The sequence below is a fragment of the Cricetulus griseus genome, assembly GCF_003668045.3.
Source record: "Cricetulus griseus strain 17A/GY chromosome 1 unlocalized genomic scaffold, alternate assembly CriGri-PICRH-1.0 chr1_0, whole genome shotgun sequence".
Taxonomy (NCBI): domain Eukaryota; kingdom Metazoa; phylum Chordata; class Mammalia; order Rodentia; family Cricetidae; genus Cricetulus; species Cricetulus griseus.
In genome coordinates this window covers 39,416,904-39,440,441 of record NW_023276806.1, presented here as the reverse complement: position 1 = coordinate 39,440,441, position 23,538 = coordinate 39,416,904, and the positions used below count along the sequence as shown (strand labels likewise).

The 23,538-nt window shown below is 37.0% G+C and overlaps 1 protein-coding gene across 2 annotated transcripts in view; it reads left to right on the top strand.

Moving 5' to 3' along the window:
• Dpyd (dihydropyrimidine dehydrogenase) overlaps window positions 1-23,538 on the top strand; it is an 830,055-nt gene that overhangs the window by 340,314 nt on the left and 466,203 nt on the right. For both annotated transcript variants that reach the window (XM_027395605.1, XM_027395606.2), the window contains exon 11: window positions 18,866-19,076. In XM_027395605.1, coding sequence (XP_027251406.1) covers window positions 18,866-19,076 — 211 coding nt within the window. The remainder of the gene's footprint in view (window positions 1-18,865; window positions 19,077-23,538) is intronic.

Genomic DNA, 23,538 nt, shown 5'->3' with positions numbered 1-23,538 from the left:
GAATAACCTTCTTATTGTTTAGAGTTGGGATTGGAAGGAGGTGTTCAAGTTAGACACCCTTTCCACATGACTGTAAGACTTAGCTGGAATAGACATAGGATGTGCAATAGCAGATTATTGTATCTTCTTATATTTCACCTTTATGATTGCTAATTTTAGATGTTTTACACTATTAAGTTTTAATCCTCTTTTAGACTAAAAGGGGAATTGTAGGGAGACACCCTAGCCCCGCCCAATGGCAACCCTGACAGGTGCCAGGTGGACCCGGGACTCGCCCATAAGGGCAGGGTGAAGGGAAGCCTGGGTGAGGTAAGGGAAGGTTCTTAAGGGCTGAACGTGGAGACCCTGGCCCCTTCTCTCTGGCCATGTTAGCTTGGTTCCTGTGAGCTCACTCTGGTTTGTGTCTGGATGGTCATGCCTCTCCTGGTAGTATCCTCACTCTGAAGGGGTTAGACCTCAGTAGGGGTCAGGTCAGCGGAGCAGGACAGAGAGTGAGGTTATTCCAGACTCAGGGAGCTCCTCCCTGGCTGGACAGGTATGCTCCAAGCAGGTGCAGGCCCTGAGAGATTGGGGTGAATGGGGCTTTGGACAGTAGTTGGGCAAGGGCAGAGGGTCACTCACCTTGGTATGGGACAGGTCGCCTGATCAGGAAAGAAACCAAAATAAATTTATTAGAGTCATTTTTCAGTATTATACTTCTAACAAGTAGGTGCCCCATCATACAACTTCCAGCACCTCCTAATTATAACATAAATTATGTAAACCCAGAAACAGATATTGGGCTTCAAGCTGAAGATCAGAGAAGCAAAGCAGCCAGCCAGTAGCTCCTACCTCTACCAAGGCTGACATGGAAATCCTGTCTTCCCTGTGACTGGAAACTGAATCTCACATGAGACCATTTTCTTCTCCCTTATATTTACTCTTATGTAGCCGTGGATGGTTGAACTCACAGAGATCTACCTGCCTCTGTCTCCTGAGTCCTGGGATTAAAGGAGTGTGCCACCACTTCCCAGCTTCCATGGCTGTGGCTAGCTTTGCATTCTGATCCTTCAGTCAAGACTTATTAAATCACCACACCTAATAGCACTTTCAAGTAAGAAAGAGGGTTTTGCAGATCCCAAATGGCAGTATTAATTACTTTACTTCTCATAGTATCCTCATCTTCTCACCATCTTCAATTAGAAAGAATAAATGGCAAGTATTTTTGTCTTATACAAAACTCATGAAAAATCTCATACTGCATTTACTGAAGAAAGTACATGTGTTTATTCGTGTATCCTGTGTTGACTGACTACCTTCTGTATAGTAGGCATTATTTCAAGTGACTAGAATATCAGAGAGAATTCCATGCCCTCATAGTTTATAAGGAAATAAACAAGAGACTAAACAAGTATTTAGTGTGCTTGTTTATAAGGGAAATAAATGTATTGTACCATCAGTAGTATATTGAAATGTAATGTGTTCTATTGAAAAAAGTTAGTGATATGGAGATATATCAAGTGTAGGGGTTGTGCTTGGGAGCAGAATGTAGTGGAAGAAAAGGCAGGATCTTCCACATTACATAGGGTAGTCTGACCTGACAGGTCTCTCTGATTAGTTCTGAGTATAGAAAAGATAAGATTGAGGAAAGATTGGATTGGCATCCAGGAATAAACACTGTTAACCTAGTTAAATGTTTGTAATCATAAAAAAGGAATTCTCCTAAAGAGTTCTTGTGGTTAGAAGGTGATAAGTGTGGGCTACCTGTGAGGATTAGGTAGGGACTTGTGGGCACCAATAGGCTTCTACTTGGTATAAGGAAAATTCTTGGGACTCTTCTGTGTATAGAATCATGAAGACCTAACATAACTTTTTTGGATTTACTACTCTGCAGAATTTTAATTATGGAACAGGAGGGGCTGTAGATGTATCTTAACAGATTAATATACATGGGACTAGGATAAATATAGGTTGATTTTATTTGGGGAGAAATCACTTAAATAAGAAATGGATAATCCACAAGTTCCAGCTCCAAGGATCCACACCCAAATGCTCTCCATGATCCTACCAGAACCAAGAGAGAGCAAGCCTGTCCTGGACCCCAGACCAAATCCCACATGCTTACATACTAACCTGTGGCCACACACAAATGGGTGTGGCCAGTGCCACAGCTGCTGCTGGTGGAACTCTTACTACAATTCCCCTTTTAGTCTAAAGAAAAAGATTTAGACTTGATATAGAACTGTATAAAAAGATGTCAAATATCAAGTATGCACTAGGAGAAGGAAAAGTAAGAACATACACCCTCAAGACCTATAGCCAGGGAAGCAACAAAAGAAAATGGCAAGAACTACAAATCTAGTCCTAGGAGACATAATTGAGATTACTAAAGAGTTATCCTAAACTGGACAGTTTAAATCTTGTACCTAATATTTCTCTCTATAAAGACAGAACAATAATTGTGGCAGTCTAATCTTCAATGTCATCAAAGACCTGAAGGAAGATAACAATACTAGGGTAGGCAGGAAGTGCAGGTGAGCAACTTCCAAAGGTACAGTGAAGACAGAAATTGCAGGTTACATGGACAGTCACCTAAAGTCTCACAGCAATGTCAGGCAACAAACTTTGGCTAAGGCCTAGAGTATCTGACTGATCAACACAGAAGCAGGGAGGTTGAAAGGCTGTCTTACCCTTACTTGGCAAGGTTCAGCAGTCTTTTAATTTTATCTCATGCAAGCACATTAAGACAGTATGTCCAAAGTCAGTGGTCCAGGTAGGGGCAGTTCTTTGCCCAAGAGGCCATTAGCTGTGGAGAGGATGGACTCCAGAAGGAGTAACATCAGTGCCCAACTTACTCTCAGGAGTATCTTGGTGCTGTCAGGAGCAATTGTGTCTCATGTCAATAAGTACTAATTTTAAAACATTTAAATGCCATATTCTGCAGGTCTATGAAGTGTTTGAAGATCAAACATCTATGTCTGACTAATCTCAAAGGTATAAGAAACATGGGTAATGATAGTCTGTAATACTCAGGAACATAGCTGTAAAAATGGCTGAAACTTCCCAAAATAATTTTGCAAGGACCATGATTTCAGCAATATAACTACACACACACACACACACACACACACACACACACACACACACACACACACACAAATCTCTAAAACAGAGGTAGAATTGAAATGTTTTGATCAGAGGTAGAGCTGTATAGAGCAACATAATAAAAATATCCTAAATTGTATCAATATACAAAATATCTTAAACATATGTAAAAGCATATATACATAGAATATGATAAAGATACTTGTGCACAAAACATTGTAAATAGAAAGAAGACCTTATACAATATGACAGAATATAATATATAAATTATCCAAGAAAGTAATACTAACTTAATTTTACAAATATTATATCATACAAGAATATATAACAATGTAAGTTGTCTATAGCTAATAATTACTAAGATAATCCACAAGAAGATAGGTTAATCTTCCTATATCCCATCCTAACCATATCTTTCCCATCCATACCCTAAATTTATCTGGAAGAGATACCTGAGTCTGAATATCCCCTTCCATACCTAACCCTAAATAACTAAAAAAACAACCCTATGCAAGCAGGCTAGTTAGTGGTGAATCAAACATAGTGACCATTAGTCAGTGTAACAGGATACAGAATGGAAGAGATTTTGGTTTAGGCATAACTCAGTAGAGGGCCAGAACCAGTACTATGCACACGGTCACAGGGTGCTCAGAGGAAGCAATGAGCCTCTGGAGAATAATTGTCATGCTTACAGTAGGGCTTCAGTAGAACTCCAATTGTTCTGGGCCTTTCTTAAATAGAGAACAACTGTTTCTTTATTATTACCTTACAAGGAACCAAAGCTTTTTATATATTCTTAAAATGACTTGACTTTTATATGTATGAAAGCAAGGACTGTGGCCTCCCGTACTCAGTTTTATTATTCGTTTTACCAAGCCTGTGAGTGCCATGTATAGAGTGTTCAAGCAATAGTTGCATCAATATTTTCTAGAGAGGCTCAAAACTATGGTTTCTTGTACTAAACTTCCAGGTTAACTGGATTTTGTATCCCTAGAGGGCTCATCTAGTAATGTTAGGCAAAGACAGAACATGAGATATGTAATAAGTCATGCATTATTAGAATGCATAAAGACCAACTTTGAGTATCTGGTCAGTGCCCATGTTTGAATTTTATGACTCCAGAATTTATAGAAGCCTCCATGTTCATTCATCATAGGCATTTCTTGGTTTTGTATACTTCTAAAGAGCACTCAAGGTTTAGAGTGGAAATGGACTATTAGTGTCTAGTGATTAAGTATGGTTTCTCTGCTTTAATACATAGGATTTGGGAAATTATGTTCAGGGACATATTTTTAACTAACAAAAATGTCCCCATTCTTTTGTATTTCTCTAATTTCTTAAATGTTTCCTTCTCTCAACACACATCTGATTCTGCCACACTATTTCCTTAAAGTCAATGAGTATTGAAGAATGTAGCTTTCATGTTTTTGCCAAAAAAATAATATTTCATCCTTTGGACTTGGGTGAAATTTGGAAATAACATGGTTTGTACATTAATTAGTAAGCTATCCCATCATCAAAAACTTCAGCATTCATATTCTACTGCAATCCAATTCTCCTTCTTTGAGAGAGGAAAAAGAAGAGCAACAGAATAATTACTGAGCCTTTTGTGACAGATGTGAATTTTTACAGAGGTCAATAACTTTGGACATGGATGCTTGAGACTATGTGCCTTGTGAGGCTGTGGCTAATAATTATCCATTCAATTTCTTTTCTGATGCTGTGATAAAATACTACAGCCAAAGCAGCTTAATAGGATGAAGTTTATTTGGGCTTTGGGATCCAGATGGAGCATCAATGATGGCGAGGGAGGCATGACAACAAGTGGCAGGCATGTGGCAGAAACAAGCATTTGAGAGGTCACATCCTCAACAGCTAGCAAGAAGCAAGAAGTAGGGCAAGACTATGGCATCTCCAAGTCCACATTCAGTGATGCACTTCCTTAATAAGACTGCACCAAATCCCCTAATAGCACTGCCAACTGTGAACCAAGTGTTCCAACACCCACACTGATGGGGGATTTTTTCCATTCAAGCTACCGCGGTGACCAAGACCAATATGCATGGGCCCAATAAGATTTCAATCAATAAAACTAGGAACTGTCTAAGTTTTCAATGACAAATTATAAGCTGTTTCTTTAATGCATTGGTTCTTAAAATTTAGAGTGGATTAAAAATCACCTTGTTAGAAACAGACTGCTGCTCGGCCCTGTCCCCAGAGATTCTGTCAGAGTAAGTTTGGGGTGGGCCTGAGAATTTGCATTTTAACAAGTTCCCTGGTGATGCCCAGGCTGCTGGTCCACTGCTCTAATGTATCATCAATGAGTTTCCAGCTGTCTAATTAGAACCATAAGCAGTGTGCTGTTTGGAGGCACTTTCCATCTTAGTTAAGAAAGCATTAATGCTGAAGGATAGAGGTTTGATGAGATGAAGATAGGGAGGCATCATCAGCATATTGATGTAATTCTGATTCCAAATGTCTCTCAGGCTCCCCAGTGGCCTCACACACATGCTAAATAGGATTCTACTGACACACTAGCACTTCTCAGCCCTCATTCCTTGGGGAAACCAGCCAATCACTCAACGCTATCCTTTAAGAAGATGAGGGAAAATCTGTTAATAATTCCCTCCAGTACATTCTGCAAGCTTAAATAGGTGAGATTAAATTTCACAGGATAACAGAATCCCCCAAAATGCTGGCATTAAAAGCTGTTGACAGATCAGACAGAACAGCCAGAGTGCTGTAGGCGGTTGGGAATCCCTAAAAGGAGGTATGAAGGTCAGGACTCAGCAGACTTGATCAATTTGAGCAATAAGGTTATGGGAGGACTTTGTACTTGTTATTGATTATGAGAGAGAAGAATATGGCTCAAAATTAGTTTTAATGACAAATTCCATTCACAAAGAACATTGAAGGGGTCTGTCGTATACCTACTTATTTTCAAAATAGCAGCAGAGTATGGTAGACTTGTTACCCTTCTCTGTGGTGATGGCATCTCTGTGCTGTTCCTTCTGATGGATTTTTTGGATGGCAATTGGCTTAATTATATTTGGCTGTAACCAAAAAATTTCAGTTATTTCAGGATTGGCTGTCTGGATAATATTATTTTGATATAAATATCTGTGGTTGGTCATATGTTCCATAGGTCAAAAAAATGTTCTACTGTGATTTTTGAAATAATACATTTCCATATAAAAGGATATACCTATTAGTTGAATCATTTTGGAACAATACAACATATCCCCACAATTTGTCCTTTATGAAGCATGACTTACAGTCCCCCTCTGTGGCATTTTCAAACATTACAATGTTAAAGAAACACTCATTGTTTAATCCTCTGTGTCTCACCCCCACTCCTTTATTTATTTATTTATTTATTTATTTATTTATTTATTTATTCATACAAGTAGCAGATGCTTCCTAGCCTTCACTTAATTATGAAAAGCACCAACCTGGGACTAATTTTCGTAAATAACCTGCATAAGCTCACACATTTAATTTTCCCCTGTAAGGGTGACGCAACGGCTCCTGAGAGTTTGTCACCTGTACATCATTTGAGAGCAATTCTTCATGGACCATGATCAGGGACTTGTTAGCAGGATTGGCCAAGGGGAGTTGAAAACAAACAAACAAATACACACAACTGCCTGCAGGCAAACAAAGTTAATTAATGGCAGTTAGGGGCTCTTGTGGTTCTGAACAGTAAGTATATATTGAGTGCTTTTTTAATTGCAGAGACATGACATTCTAGGAATCTTTGTTTACCTTCTAGAAACTTGGGTTGATAAGAGTGTATATACTATGGGCAGTTAATCAGAAACAGAAATATTGAACTGAAAGTTGGAGCAGCTTGGTGGATATTATATAATCTAGTCTGAGTTTTCAACTATGATATCATTGCTGTAGTTACATGCTTATTAAGGATCCTTCCATTCACCTAAGTTTTATCATTTTTTAAAAATTTAAATTAGAAACAATCTTGTTTTACATGTCAATCCCAATTCTCTCCCTATCCCCTCCTACCCTGCCCCCCACCTATCTCTCCCCCCCACCTCCATTCTGCTCACCAGGGAGGGTGAGGCCTTCTATGGGGAATCTTCAAATTCTGTCATATCATTTGGAGCAGGGACTAGGCTGTCTTCATGTGTCTAGGCTGAGAGAGTGTCCCTTCATTCCCTCAAATTTTATCATTTTAATATTCAGAGAATAATATAAGAGAGGGAACTGAAAACTGGCCAAGAGCCAACAAAAGCTCATGTTCTTTCAAGATTTGGTATTTAAAGGAAATGCTCAAAATTCCATGGGAGTTGCTGCATAAGTTGGCTTTCCCAACCTCTTCTCTCTATCTCTCTCTATCTTTCTCTCTCTCTCTCTCTCTCTCTATATATATATATATATATATATATATATATTATATATAGAAATATGTATATACAAAGAGAGAATGTATCATACTAAACAATGGTTAATCTTGCATCAATTTTAGAAGCCCCCTGAAATTAATTATATTTGCCTCAGCTCATTAATACCTTTATTTTGTCTTCTAAGATGGAAATCTTAAAAAGTAATTGTATTATTTATTCACTTATTTGAAAAATGGCCTTACACTGTGGTCTAGACTAGTATTGAACTTACTGTGTAGCCATTGCAATCTAATTAAGCCTCCTGCCTCACCCTCATGGGGACTGGAATCATAGACAAGTTCCAAATTTCCTGAATTACTGTAAGGTATTCATTACATTTTAGTCAATATATACCACCCAAAGAAGAATAATGAACAAAAAGCATATAAGGAGTGACCCTAAAATTTGCATATTTTTATTGTAGCACTGAAAATTTAACCTAAAGACTTCGGCAGTCTACGCAAGCACTTTACTTCTGACCTCCATATATAACCCCTTTTATTAATTTGATTTTGAGAGGGTCTTCCTATGCCACCAAAACTAGCCTTAGATCTCTATTTAAGTTAGGCAGTTCCTGAACTTGTGAACAAAAATCACCTTCTTGAGTAGCTGGGATTTCAGACATACCACTAACTTATCTACATCCTTTTTACAAGTCTCATTTTTTCTTTTAAAATGTGTCATAACTACCCTTCAAGGCTTCCTTGAAGTCAGTCTTGTTGTTTTTGTTTTGTTTTGGTTTCTGAAGACTTACTCTGTTCTCTCTGTAATTCACTTTTATTTCAAGGCCTTTTATGGCCTTCTATGCATTCTGTTACTCTAACATACACCACACAAAGTTGTTTTTTCTTTATCCTAATCTCAGAAATTAAAATTCAGGTTGGTTCAACTGGTTGTTTTATTCAGTTCATTATTTGACTCCAAATATAGAATAGCTTTCACTTCAAATTATCAGATAAACGACCCATGTTAAATAAGTATATTAAAAGTATCTTAGCCTTATAAGAATATTTTTTATTTGGTATTCAGAATGTACACATTAGGCATTTACACACCTCAAAAATATTTTAGGCATGTTTCAGATAAATTATTATTTACTTTTAACTATAAAATTTCATTTTCTCCTATTATACATATGATGGTGACTTTTAAATGATAGCTTGCCACAATCTAAAATTGTTTCTAAAAGATCTCAAATGAGTAGTTATCTAGATTTGGTTGACTTATCAGTGATTGTCTTGTTTGTTTATTGATCCAGAGCATTTGGGGTTTTTGAGATGTACAACATGAGCATAACAAGCTGAGAGGAAGCAAGAAAGTAGGTAGCATAGATGTATAAAAAGCTTCCTTCAGCTTTTTAGCTCCAGATGTAGTATGAGTACCTGTCTTGAACCCTTACTTCTTTGATTTCTCTCAAATAATGGATTGTAAACCTGTAGTTACAACCAAATAAACCCTTTTCACCAGTGTTTCTTTTTATTAAAAACAGAACATACTATCAAATTAGCATCAAAGATTAATTATATATGGTCTCTTGACTCTTAAAAGTTGAAAACAGAAAATAATAACTAAAACCATAAAATACAGTGAAGTAATATATTAAAACATTACAGTAAGTAAAAATATATCAGAAAAAGTGAAGACTGACATTTGATGGAGGAAGACAAGATTGTAATTTGTATAAGAATTTTAATGTTTAGTCATCTCCAGATTGCAAAAGATACCTCCAAGATATCAAGTTATATGAGAACATCTTTTTGTGAAATACTATAATAGCAGTCAGTATTGCTTTACTCTAGCTAAATCTAAGGTGAAAACAGTGAGATCTAGTCAGGTTTAAAGAAATTTCATCTATCATAAATTAATAGTATAAAATATTCTTTTCTCCCAAGAAGTGATGTGTTTTATGATATCTGTGCAAAGCCACTTTACATCCTCTCAATAATTCTTTATGATGCAGCCTGGGTATTGCAACTCAATAGTGACCCAGTCCAGCTGATGAGGACTCAGTTAAGGGACTACTATGTTTATCCAACGTTTAACACAGCTTTCATAAGGAGTAATACTACTTTATGTTCAAAAAGCTCGCATTATGTAGAGTTTTAAGAAAGAATAGCCTACAAATTATGGCTGTACTGATTTTAGATCAAGCCAGTAGAGGATAGATTTTTAAAATGTACTGTATTCTATTACTCATTCACTGTTAATTTGTGTACCACAAAATTATAAGGCAGGCAGCCAAAATGCCAGTATGAATGAAGGAGAGGACCAAAATACAGCATCCTTTGTTGAGGCACTATTTGTAGTTTCTGGCTGCTATGGGAGGAAGGGTCAGTTTTCTTAAGGAGTGGGGCCCTTCTGCATAGACAGTGTCTTACACATGTGTGTATACATAGTATTAATTGGGCTTAGTCAGTTATTAAAATAAAGGAAATATGAATTTTGGATTGGAACATTGTTGAGGCAGAATCTTAGCACTCAGAGAAGTTGGGGACTTAAGTTGGATGTGATTAAAATAAATTGTATACATGTATAGAATTTTCAAAGAATAAATAATATATTTGAAAATTATAAAGTAGATGAGTTGTCCAATAAATTAAGGAGTATGAGTACATACCAGTAGCTATAATTTACTCTGTTATTTCATCTTCTTTTATCTCTTTGATGACCAAAATAACTAGGTGATTGGATTTTAAAATCAAACTAGCATGCTTGGTAGTACTTTGTTTCAAAGTTTATTACTAATTTTGTGAATAGAAGTAAACAGAAGTTCTCAGGTAACCAAGAAGAAATGATTGTCACTATCAAGTCTCATGTTGCAGTATCACTCTGTATTAATTCAGGCCAAGCTGACTCCAAGAAGTGTGATTAGTTCCACCTTTTACAGAAAGAAAGTTTTTTCACAAAACATCTCAATTTTATACTTAGTTACATAGTTTATGTGACTGCAAAACTCCTTGCTCCATGATATTCTAGGAGGAATACCCTGCCCAAAACATGTCATAGATAATGATGCCCTCATTTGAAATCACTGGGCTTGTGATTTCAAAACTTCCAGGAGCAAGTTTATAAGGGGATTTAAACAAGTCCCTTTCACTTTAGAGATAAGTTTCTCTCTTTCTTCCAGACTTGTCACAAGAGAGGCGATTCCATTCCAGAAGTCTCTCACAACTAGCTCATTTCCACTAGACTGTTCTTGACTATTATTCATGATTTATTTCAAATTTAGTTTGAGTAGAGTGCTGTTTACTCTGCCCCTTCCATGCCCGTCTTCAAAAATGCATTTATTATTATTGTACATGAGAAATAGAGAGACTCACAGAGATACATATATACGAGAGAGAGAGAGAGAGAGAGAGAGAGAGAGAGAGAGAGAGAGAGGGAGGGAGAGAGAGAGAGGGATGGGGGACATATGCCAAGTCATTTAGTTGGAGATCAGCAGATGATGTTGGGAGTTATATGCAGGTGAGTAGTGTTACAAATTAAAAACCTTGCTACATATTCCATGTTTAGCACAACTCAAATTTGACCAGAGTCACTGTGTTTACACATGATGAATATTTTTGATAAACTAAATATTTGGTTTCTAAATGTCTAGGCCCATCTGTTCACCTTCCTGTAACATTCAGGTTTTACACAGATCAGGTCAGGTCAGCCAGAATACCTCACTCTTGATAGTCAGTCTCCGTTGCCATGCCTTAAATGAGACTTCAGCTCCAAATACAACATAGATAAATAGGCATAAAGCCAAATGGTAAGGTGTGATAGGTGAAATAAAATATTCAAAATTGGAGTCTTCCAGAATAAGGCTCAATTCTATTGGTTCTGTTTACCTAGCAACATTCTTCCTAAAGACAGTTTATGGTGATTAGATATTACCTCAAGTATAGCAAAAATGAAGAAGATGATCAGATTTAGAGGGGTTCATATATCCTCTATCAGAAGGTTCTGATAAACTAAATTAAAAGATATCCTGAAATATCAGGATTTTATGATAAAGCACACAGATGAGTATAGACAAATGTCCATAAATATCGCTAAAATATGGCAAAGTAGAGATTACTTGCCATGTATAGTGAGCACAATTGCTGATTTTTTTGACAACATGGGATTTTTTAAGGCAAGCATTAATTTGTTAGCAATGACAACTAAAATGAATTTTGTAGATAGGAGCTACTTAATATTTGGTTCAATTTATTCATGGATTGGATGTGCAGTCATAAATATTTGTAGCATTTCTAACATTTTAACAGTGATGAAATAAGATCTTTTCTAAGATTAAAACTGGCCAAGGAAGATTACTAAGCAATTTTGATTACAAATAACTTCCGTTCAATCTTCAAGTTGTTATCAGATTGATAGCTAAATGTACTGATCTAAGAGCTCTCTTTTTATAAAGAATATTGTTTCTTCACATTGCTTGTTAAACTTTTGCATAATTAGAACTTATTCCAGAATGTAATATATGCTGGTTTTGATTCTGCTCGTTATGGTTTATAAGCTATGCTTACCTTGCCTATATGCAATCTAAAAATGAGTTGACATCATGCTTTTAATTATAGTAAATTAAGTTGTTTCATAATTTCTGCAGTATGATGCCTGTAATATTAATCAGACCAAATCATCACATTACATAAAGTTAATCATTAAAATGATTATCATTATTGCATGCTGTAGTGAACTATTTTTATTTTACTTGCTTCAACTACATATCTTTCCTAAATATGGAAGGGAAAATCAAAGACAAGAAATTTTCTTTTACTTTACTACTGTGTGAACGGGAGTTGACAAACTGACTTGTTGAACATAGCTTTTACACATTGGAAATCTGATGCTGCTTACTACCATACTCTGTGGTGAGCATAAGAAGGAGAGAAGTTTGTTTGTTTGTTGTATGTAGCAATTGTCCCCATGTAAGAATAATGAGATTGCTTTGAAATGCAATGTCCATCACAGGCACATGGTAAACAAATGGTCCTTATAGGCAGTGCTGTTTTGAGCAGTTCTGTGACCATCTGAGTCTAGCTAAATGATACAGACCACTGTGGGAAAAAATCCTGAGGAATTTTTTTGCCTTGGACACTTTGCTGCCTATCTGTTTCTATGCTTCTCTGTCTCTCTAACTCCCTGACTCCCATTTTTCTTCCTGGTCACCTTGACTTGAAAATTTTCATCTACCACAAGGTCCTCTGACATAATGTTCTATCCAAGCACATGGGACCAACCAACTATGGACTGAATGAACCATCTAAATGCATGGGTTAAAATAAGTCTTCCCTTCCATAAAATATTCTCTCAAGATTTTTGAGCACAGTGATGAGAAAGCTAACTAATACATAAAACTAAGCTGAAAATATAAACAGGTGATTTGCCGTGACAGCTGTGTTTTTGTATCCAATTCTCATACTTCCTGATTACTAATGATCATGATCAAGTATAAAGAGGACATAGCACTGTGTTCATGAATTACTTAGCTTAGATAGCTCTGTTATATGAATAACAAAATATTAGAGTATACACATACATAGACAACTGGTTACCCTGGTCCATCATTTTCAAATGATAACTGAAAACAGAGGAATTACCATTCCCCCCCACCTTTGTAAGGCAGGATTATGGCCAGGTAGAATATCTTCTCCACAGCCATCTGCTTGTACTTGGAGAATTTTTTAAGCCATTCACTGAAATCTGCATCTAACTATTTTTATTTTCATTAATTTGGATATCTTCCAGGCTTTTGTAATCATTTATCACTCATTCTGGTAATTTTTTTTCTTTTGAAGTCTGTGTGGGCCAATCCTTTGAACAGAAATAAATAGGATGGTATTCTGTCTTGATGCTTTTGAATGTAGCATACTAACTGGCATTCATATGAAAGTACACTTGATTGAAATTATCTGTCATTGAATATTTGAATATCACTTTTGGACACTGGAGATAGAAATTTTAAAAATATATGCTTTCTGTTTTTAAGCAATTTATTTGTTGTATAAAATTAGGCACTTATATTTTTCTACATGGAGAAAACATGTTCTTTGTCTCTTTATTCCACATGTGATACCTGCTTTGTTTGTCTTTTCACCTTTATCTAGGTTCAATAAGACGCTTTTAACTCATTTCTGTGACTGGCTTCACAAACTTAATCCTTTGTTCCTATCTTTCATGAGTTAAAGTGACCCCTGCATTTTTTTTTTTTTTTTTGACTGAGAGGCTTGACTTTCATCCTCTCTGAGGAAGCTCTCTATCCCTCCTACTTCCTGACCTCTGGCTCTGTCACTTCCTGTTATATTTGTTTCACCAGTTCTCAGAACATGGCTCACAGTCATACTGAGTATGGAGCACAGGAAGCCCAGAGTGAGGGAATGTTTGTTATTGACTTGAGTCAGCTATGCCAAGGAACCCAGAGCCTAAGACTCATGGCAAAACTTTCCCAGGGTCGTTGTGGAGAAGGAGGTGGTTTGAACACAGGAGCCAAGACAGTGCTAGAGAAACCAGCAGAAACAGTTGACCTAACCTACTGAGATCATAGAGACCCCAGTCATAAAGCTGGTGAAACAGATGGGACCAAACCAGGCTCTGTGAATGTGGGTGCCAGCTAGGAGGCCAAGGCTCTATGGGACCTCTAACAGTGGAGTCAGTGTTTATTCGTAGAGCACAAATGGACTTTGGGAGCCCATTCCCTATGGAGTGATACTATTGCAGCCCAGATACAACAAGGAGGGCTTAGGCCCTCCCCTGAGTGATATGATGGACTTTGAAGGTCCCCTGTGGAGGGCCTCAGTATCCCTGGGTAGGAATTGGGGGATGGGTTGGGGGTGGGGGGAACATGGGAGGATGGGAGGGCAAGGGAATGGGGGGATGGATATGTAAATATGAGTAGTAATTAAATAATTTAAATAAAATGTATATAATCCAAAAAAAGCCTTCCACTAGTCCTTATGTGATGTTGATAGTATATGAAGAAAATATCTACCATGACTCTCTCAACCTGGATATTTATGAATTGAGAACTGTTCTTCTACAAGAACTGCTCCTACCGAGTCAGCTAAACCTGTGTCCTTGACACACCTCAATACCAAACCCCTAACTCCTTGATTCAACTATATGCAATAACCCCGCCACTCTGTTAAATTGTGTGTGATTATCATGCTAGGCTTTGGGAGTGGCTTCCATTCTCCATTAGAGAGACCAGTCCACCCCATGCCAGCTTTTTCTGTGTGCCTGTGTTCAACCTGTAAACATTTGGCAATGTTCTTCACTGCCCAAGGCAGGCCCAAGTCCCTGAAAGTAACTTCTGTACAATCTTCATTTTGTGCAAGGAGAATCAATGAAGATTTTTCAGAAGTTACTTTCAGCCAAATAGGGTATTACCTAAGTAATTTTTGTCATCCTTTAATATATTTTGATATGATGGCTCTCCTTTCCAAAGGAGAAATAAAAATACATGCTGTATAGCACAGATGTATTAAATGCTTATAACCAGAAGTGTGTCAGATTTGGGATTTTTAAAAAGAAAATTTGAATATTTGCATATGCATAATTACCTGTCCTGGGTGTTTGGTCTGTAAAATGAAGAGGATGATCAGTGCTGTGCTGGTGGTCTTTTGTACTACAAAGGGAAGACAAGATTGGTTTGAGGCAAAAGTTTGTAATAACTAATATATAGCTGTCATAAAGTATCTTTAGTCAGAACATAAAATGTTACAAGTTAAATATTGAAAATAATGTCTGTTACTATCATGTATGATTCTTATGCAGATCTACTCAAAGTGAAATTAGGCTGACAAGATGGCTTGGTAGTAATCAGACAAATGACACCAAATCTGATCCCTGAAATTTGATTCCCAAGACCCATATGGTGGAAGGGGAGAACTAACTAACTAACATTATTTTTGTATTTCCACATGGATATCATGGTACATATGCACTCACACACACCACACACACAGTCACATAAAATGAAATGAATAAATATATAACTTTAAATGTGAACATATATCCCTACGTTATATCCCTGGGTCATTGTAAGAATATTTTACCTGATGTATAACTTCATGTCTTCTCATGGTGCTAAACATTTCTTATTTCTCAAGACTATCTTTCTACCCAATATGACATGAAGACATGAACACTTTCCTAATAAATACATTATATTCAGATGGTATTTTTCTCAGTTTCTCTTAACATTTCTCCTCTTGAATATAAAATTACTAATAGGAAATAAAACTATGTTTAATAGCAAATTAACTGGTACATGTAGTGTGTTTAGGCACATCACCCCATAATCTAATCACACCATCTCAACAGGTTTGAGACAGGAATTCAAAATAATCTCCTGAAAGGGCTGTGTTCATACTGCTAGGTTTCTGCTCACTGCCAAGCAGGGGTCAAGGAAGCTAGTATCTTTAAAAAATTATCAGCCTTGTCATATTAGAAGATTATGACTTAGTAGGATATCGATGTAAGGATGAAAGGCCACAAGAGAACACAGAAATCATGTGGTCATATGCCAGCAAAGGGTGTGGCCTAGAAAGACAACAGACCTTCTACCAGCTCAACTCTACATTTCTGGCTTCTACAAACTGTTTTATTTTGTATGGATTATCATTGCCTTACAGTCAAACCCTTGTCTGTGTCCTGCAGCTTAAAAGAATTCACTCAAACATTTCTGACTTTTGTTTCCTTTCCCCTGCTTGTAAAGAACACAGTCAGTCAGGTGCAGTCTGTATTACCTTGGGTTGCTCTCAAGCAGTGTGAGCTACAATGCATGCTTTAGAATTATAGATCAACAACAAAAACAAAAGACAAAAATCATGATATAATCTGAGTACCTATTGGAATCAAATTTTCTTGTTTGTTTATAACCAAAACATGGATTTTAGGTCCTCTAAACCTAGGATCTGAGGAAAATCTTAAGCTTTTTTTACTTGCTAGCAATATCTAATATTCTTCGTGAATTTAGCAGCAACTGGGCTAAGTACCTTAAGATATTGTGTTCTTGTAAAGGGCAAAACATGTTGTAAAGCAACCCACCAGGACCGGGTGGTGGTGCATGTCTTTAATCCCAGAACTTGGGAGGCAGAGGCAGAGGCATGTGCATCTCAGTGAGTTCGAGACCAGCCTGGTCTACAAGAGAAAGTTCCAGGAAGCCACCCAAGTCACTACATACTCTGCAACACCAGAACTATAGTTGTGTATTTTATTTATGCCCTTCTCAGAAAGGAAGACAATTATAAATATACATGCTGGATTGACTTATTCAACCCATGTACATTTGGCAATGTCATTCACTCAAGTGTGACAGTATAATAATCAAGAGTTACTATCATTTCTCATTCTTGAGATAGACGCCGTGAACTTGTTTTTTTTTTTTTGTGTGTGTGTGTGTGTGTATGTGTGTGTGTGCTACATTTTGCAAATGTCACAAAGGGACTCAGAGAACATACCTTACATACCATAATGCCTTTTATTTATTTTCATTTTTAATTTGAATTAGAAACAAGATTGTTTTACATGTAAATCTCAGTTCCCCCTCCCTCCCTTCCTCCTCTACCACCCCCCCAATAAAATCCTACATATCACATACCCTATCTGCTCTCCAGGGAGTGTAAGGTCTTCCATGGGGGTCTTAAGAGTCTGTCATATCCTTTGGGATAGGGCCTAGTCCCACCCCAGTGTGTCTTGGCTCAGGAAGTATCCCTCTGTGTGGAATGGGTTCCCAAAGTCCACACCTATGCTAGGGATAAGTACTGAACTACTACAGGAGGCCCCATGGATTTCTGAGGTCTCCTCACTGACACCCAGGTTCCTAGGGTCTGGATCAGTCCCATGCTGGTATTCCAGCTATCAGTCTGGTTACCGTTGTTCAGGTCAGCTGTTTCTGTGGGTTTCACAGCCTGTTCTGGACCCCTTTTCTCATCACACGTCCTTCTCTGCAATGGAATTCCAGTTCAGTTCAGTGATTAGCTGTGGGTGTCTGCTTCTACTTCCACCAGCTGCTGGATGAAGGCTATAGGATGGCATATAAGACAGTAATTAATATCATTACCAGGGGAGGGCATTTAAGGTAGCCTCTCCTCTGTTGCTTAGATTGTTAGCTGGTGTCAGGTTAGTAGATCTCCAGATATTTCCCTAGTGCCTGATTTCTCCTAAACCTAAAATGTCTCCCTCTATTATGGTATCTCCTTTCTTGTTTTCTTCTATCTTCCCCCGACTCAACCTTTCTGCTCCCTCATGTCCTCCTCGCCCCTCCTCTTCTCCCCTTCTCATTCTCCTAGCTCCCTGCCTCCTCCCAGTTTCCCAATTTTCTCAGGAAATCTTGTCCCTTGCCCTTTGTCCAGGGGACCAATTGATAAATGGGACCTTCTGAAACTGTTTTTATTTTTTATTTTGGTCATTTAAGGGATATTTGACCCCCAAAATCATGCGTTTCTCTGGAAAGTCCCCCCCAAGAGCTCAGCTGTGTTTCACAAGGATGGACTTGGTCTCTGTAGTGGCACATTTTCTACTATTTTTCTTTTTGTGAGCACTCAGCAACCTAGTTCAGATTATATTGATAAATGCCTGTATATCATCTCAAACAAAGGGTAGAAAATAATGACATAAGGAAATATGAACCTTTTGTGTGAATGGGCAACCTATACAGGGATGAACTAAACAATTCCCACCTGGTGGTAGGATGAGTTACAGATGCAAAGGGGGTTCCAGGAGGTCTGTGCTTGTCTCTCTTTGATTTTTCATCGATGCCCCTCATGATTATAATGTTATAAATAGAAGAATGAATTATTATTCTTCGTTTCTCCAAGTTTCTCTAGCTTTGTTTCCCCACCTTCTATGGTGTCATGTGCTTGCACAGATTAGTTCATCTATTTTATTGATATTTAGTGATATTGATATCTAAGTAACATGTGCTAATTAATAAAAATATTTTATGCTTAACATAATTACAAAGAGAGTTTATTCTGTATAAATGAAGGTGATAGGAGTCCAGATTAGTATACTTGAGAATGTCACACATCACCAACTATAGACCATTTAATAAATAAGACTTGAGGAAAGTCTTTTTTTTCTGGTGCAGGGAAATGGACCCAGGGCCTTACACATGCTGTGGAAGTTCTCTCCCACAGAGCAATGTTCCCAGCTGGAACTCACATACATTACCACATTGTACAAATTTCTTTGTCTGGTTTGAAATTCCAAACTCCCTGAAGCAAGCAGCTAATACCTGAAATTCAGCTTTGGTGGAAAAAAATAAACAAACAAAAAACTTCACATAAATTCAAACATTAGAAGCTGTTAGCATGCAAAATTGAGTTGAAAATCACTTTTTATATATGATAGTCAGTGTTTTTCAAGTTTTCCTTATTCCTTTGTTTCAGATGGAGCTTGCTAAGGAAGAAAAATGTGAGTTTTTGCCTTTCCTTTCCCCACGGAACGTTATTGTCAAAGATGGAAAAATTGTGGCAATGCAGTTTGTTCGGACTGAGCAAGATGAAACTGGAAACTGGGTTGAAGATGAAGAGCAGATGGTACGCCTGAAGGCCGATGTGGTCATTAGCGCCTTTGGTTCTGTCCTGAGTGATCCCAAAGGTAAGACATTCCTGGGATTCCCCATGTGTGATGCTGTGAATATTATCTTATAACTCGAATGTTTTCCAACTTTCAGCTGTTCTTCCCAACTTAATATTCATTTCCCTTGGCTAGTATGGATGGCCAGCAATCTTGATTTAAAAGGCTTAGATGTGCTATTACTGAATATATGGAATTAATTTAAAGTAGAGAGAACTGAAAAGAATATGAGTCTTTATTTTAAGCTAATAAAAAATACATGTTATATTTTATAATAATGTTTGCTTTGTTTCCTATAAAAAAAAACCTTTCTTCAATTAGAATAGAATAAAAAGATGTAGCTGAAAAATTGGAACAGTCACTTTTGAATGATGCAGAGAAATTAGAATATGAGGCAAAGCAGAAACTTAGAATCCATATTTATTACCAATGCCAGGACAAACCATCTCTCTAAACACGCGCATCACCATTCTCCCTTAGAAGTTCAGACTCCTGTCAGTTCATCTGAATGGCCTAACTGGATATGCAGAGGAAGAATAAAATGCTAAGACATCCTGAGGGGGGGTTATATAACATTTCAACCTCATATTGTCAGTCAACTGAGAGACTGCCTTGTGTTGTAGCTCTCCCACTTTGGTCCCATTGTAAATGAAAGCTGAAATACCAAGGCACCTTCATTTTGCAAATCCTTACCTTTCAATTCACACCGTTGAAACGACAATTATCACTTTTATTTTCTGAAGGGAAAATAAAAGGCCGTTCTGCTGTTCAGACATTCACTAAGAACAATAATAACTGAAAATCTAAACCTGACACTTCTGCCTAAAATGCCAACTGTATCCATGTGAAAACTGCACATGTGTCTGAAATAGGAGGAGATGCATGCATGCAAATGCACATTTTGATCCAACAGATAGGTAAAGATTCAAGCAGTCACCAGGCTTTTCTTTTTTTCCTGCAGGACACACACCATCTTGGTATTTAAAAACATCCAGATGTTTAATGTCATCAAGATAAATGTTTTCAAATGGCAAAATGATAGCCCAAGTTTGTCACTTTCCATCGAGATGTGTGTATGAAGTATAGACACAGTCACGGTGTGCTTTGTACATTCATTAACTGAGTTTAAAAAGGAAAAATGAACAGTGTACAAATTATGTTCAGTTATCTAAAATATACTGTTCTCGGGAAAAAGTAACATGTCAATGACGTTTACCTAGCAATTCTATGAATGAGTGATGTATCAAAATAATTTAGCTCAAATATCTAAATTTATATTCCATAAGTAGCAGTCTAATATTTTTGAAAAGTTTTGTTTTCTAAACAAGACAGGGTATCCTGTGGCTAAGATCACAGAAAATAGCTTTCGTAAACTCAGGTTTTTAAAGCTTAGGTTTATGTATGTGTTATTTTGCTGCTGAGTTTGCTGTAGTTGTTGTTGGAGACAGCATCTCACTATGCAGCTTTTCCTGGGTTTGAACTTCCAATCATCCAGGTTCGCCCATATTAATTCTGAGATTACAGGCATGAACTGTCAGGCCAAATTCTTTTATGAGAGTATGTGAAGATATATGGACATGTACATCAAGAACAAGAAGGCAAAAATAATTTAGCATTTGGTGTTTAATTTATGAAGCAGAAAAATAATTTGATATGTTCTATTCCAGAATTTCATGTTTATTCCAGAATTTGTGTGTTTTGTTCCCTGTGTCTGTCTCTTGTGGGACTTCACATGGATTTTTCCCACTGGAAATTAGAGAAGCCGAGGCAAACACGATGTTTTACTGGAGTGTCCTTTTCCTAGCCTCATTTTTCATGGGATAAAATGTTTAGAAATGGTCCCATATTATACTGAGGCCTCTCGGGGTTTACATGAATAAAGTGTTACTTTCCAAAGGAGTGGGCAGCTGAAATTAGCTGTGATGTAAAAAAAAAAAATGCCTGTCTTCTTTCCTGTTACCAGTGGGCAGTGTCTGGAGTGGAAGTTTCCAGATTGTTGGGACTTTATTCAAAGAACTGAAACAAAAGCACACAGGGGTCACAAAGTCGCCAGAAACCTTGTTCTGTATAAGCAACAGTGTAGATCTGAAATGCTCTGGCAGGGAGCAGGAAACATATATGAAAAAGTACTCAAGGGCTGTGATAGTTGTTGGTGCTTCCCTTCATGATGTAAATTAAGTGGTGGAATCTGTGGGTCCTTGGGGACTTAGCATGGGTTGATTGACTTGGATTCTGATGGTTCTTTTTTCCCCTAACATGAATGAATATTCTTCCCTCTAATGCACCTGAATATAATCACATGTACATGGAATATGCATAGGTATATGATGATAAACAGTGGCTTCCCCTAAAAGTTCACTCAGTGGACACAGTTTGACTTATTATGCTTGTACCCAAACCCAATCCAGGTCATGAAGGTCCGATGTAGTTCCTGGATATGTTCCAGAGCTTGCTTGAATGGAAATGAGGCATCACCATAGAGTTTCCAGGGAATAACCAATCAGTACAGTTAAGCTCAACACAGGTTGCTAGATGTGTTTGGAGAATGATGTGTGTGCATAGTATATGCATATGAGAGTCCAAAGCTGCCAACTGCATTGCTGAAATGGTATTGCATACTCTAACTTAACTGGAGTTTGTGTGTGTGTGTGTGTGTGTGTGTGTGTGTGTGTGTGTGTTTTGCTACTATGCTCTGTTTTGAATCCTAATGGGGGTTCATGGGATAGTCTTTCAAATTGGTAAGAGATTTGGGTTTTAGAACTTGAACAGGAAGCTCTTTTAAACTCTTATAATAATACTAATTTTAAAGTCAGAAAACTTTCACATAATAATAAGTATTCTGGGTATACTGAAACCAGTTTACTGGAAGAAAGTTATTCATTTGGATAAGAAAAGATAGTCATTCAAGTTATCCCTTTTCTGTCTGAGTTTTTCTCAATTCCAATGCCTGTAGAGTGTGATTCTCATATGATGACCATGAACGTGATACACATTTTAATGCATTCATCAATAACTTTCTCAAAGCATTAGGCTCTTTTGTCACTTTTTCTCTCTTCTTTCCCAATTTATTTTGCATAGACTCAATAAGTTTCATGAAAACATAGAAACATCCTTTCACACCTTATTCAGTTTTATCCATTTGACAATGTTAAATATTTCCGTTTGAAATGCTCTTCTACAAGTCACTTAACCTTTCTAAGGTTCAGATCTTCATCTATCAAAACAACAACAAAACTGAGCATAATAAAACCATCTCTCCCTACCATGCAAGAGGTCTGTCAGAAATAAAATGAAGCAATGGGAAAGTACCATGCAAACAAAACTATAAACAGACTATTATTGTTTATGACATTCTTCATTCCTGCATTTTTCTTTTAGCTATTTGTAAGCCTGTCACTGACTTCCTCCTTTTTTCTTGATGTTACTTTATAGTCCTTTCCAAAGTCCAGGGATTACAAGTTAATTGAATAGACAGCTCCCAAGAAGAAAACTATTAGCAAACAATATTAAAACAAAAAAGCCCTTCAGTATGCTTAGCCCTTTAAAAAAGCAAATTATAACTATGTTGAAATTCTTTCACACCCAAATCAGGATAGTTATCATCAAGAAAACAAGCCACCAGAAAACAAAATGAGCAAACAAAAAAAGAGATCCTGGCAAGAATCTGTATAGAAAAAGAGGAACCCTATACACTGCTGCTGCAAATATAAACTTGTAGAGTTGCAGTGGAGATAAATGTGGAAGTTTCTGAGAAATTAAAGGACCTCAAGATCCAACTATCCCATTCCAGGATATGTGCCAGCAAGAACTGGTATCAGGGAATCATAGATACATGTGCACATCTATGATCATTGCTGTGAAACTCACAATGGCTAGGATGTGTAGCAAACTTGTATGTCCTACAACAGATGAATGCACAAAGAAAAAAAATTGAAACATGTCAACTTTAAGCAACTTCATATTTATAATTACTATCTGGATCCAAATGGGCAATTATGAAGTATATATGTTGTCAGTGAGTTTTAATCCATAGAGGGAACCCTTTATCAAACTCATATTTCATTTTCCCATTGAAGACACAATTGTATACTTCTCCTGATATACTTTTCATGAAGCTCACTGTGGTCCAGCTATGATCCATACATCTTTTCCAAGTATCCAATCATAAACATTCATCCTCTCATACTTAAATATTCACTTGTAAGATATGCATATTAATTGCTCTTTCTACTCATAGAATACAATAATGAATTGCAATGAAAATTCCAAGATTTTTAGTTTCTTGAAATTACAATGGCAGCTGACATATTAATACCACACATACATGCACAAATATACATATGCCTTTGACTTGAACCAACCATTCAGGAATATAAATTTTATTAAAATTATTTTTTGTGTGATAATCAAGCTAGTTTATTTTATTTTTCTGAGAAAAGGTAAACAGTTCTCCATTCTCTGACAGAAACTTTGTTTTCCTTGT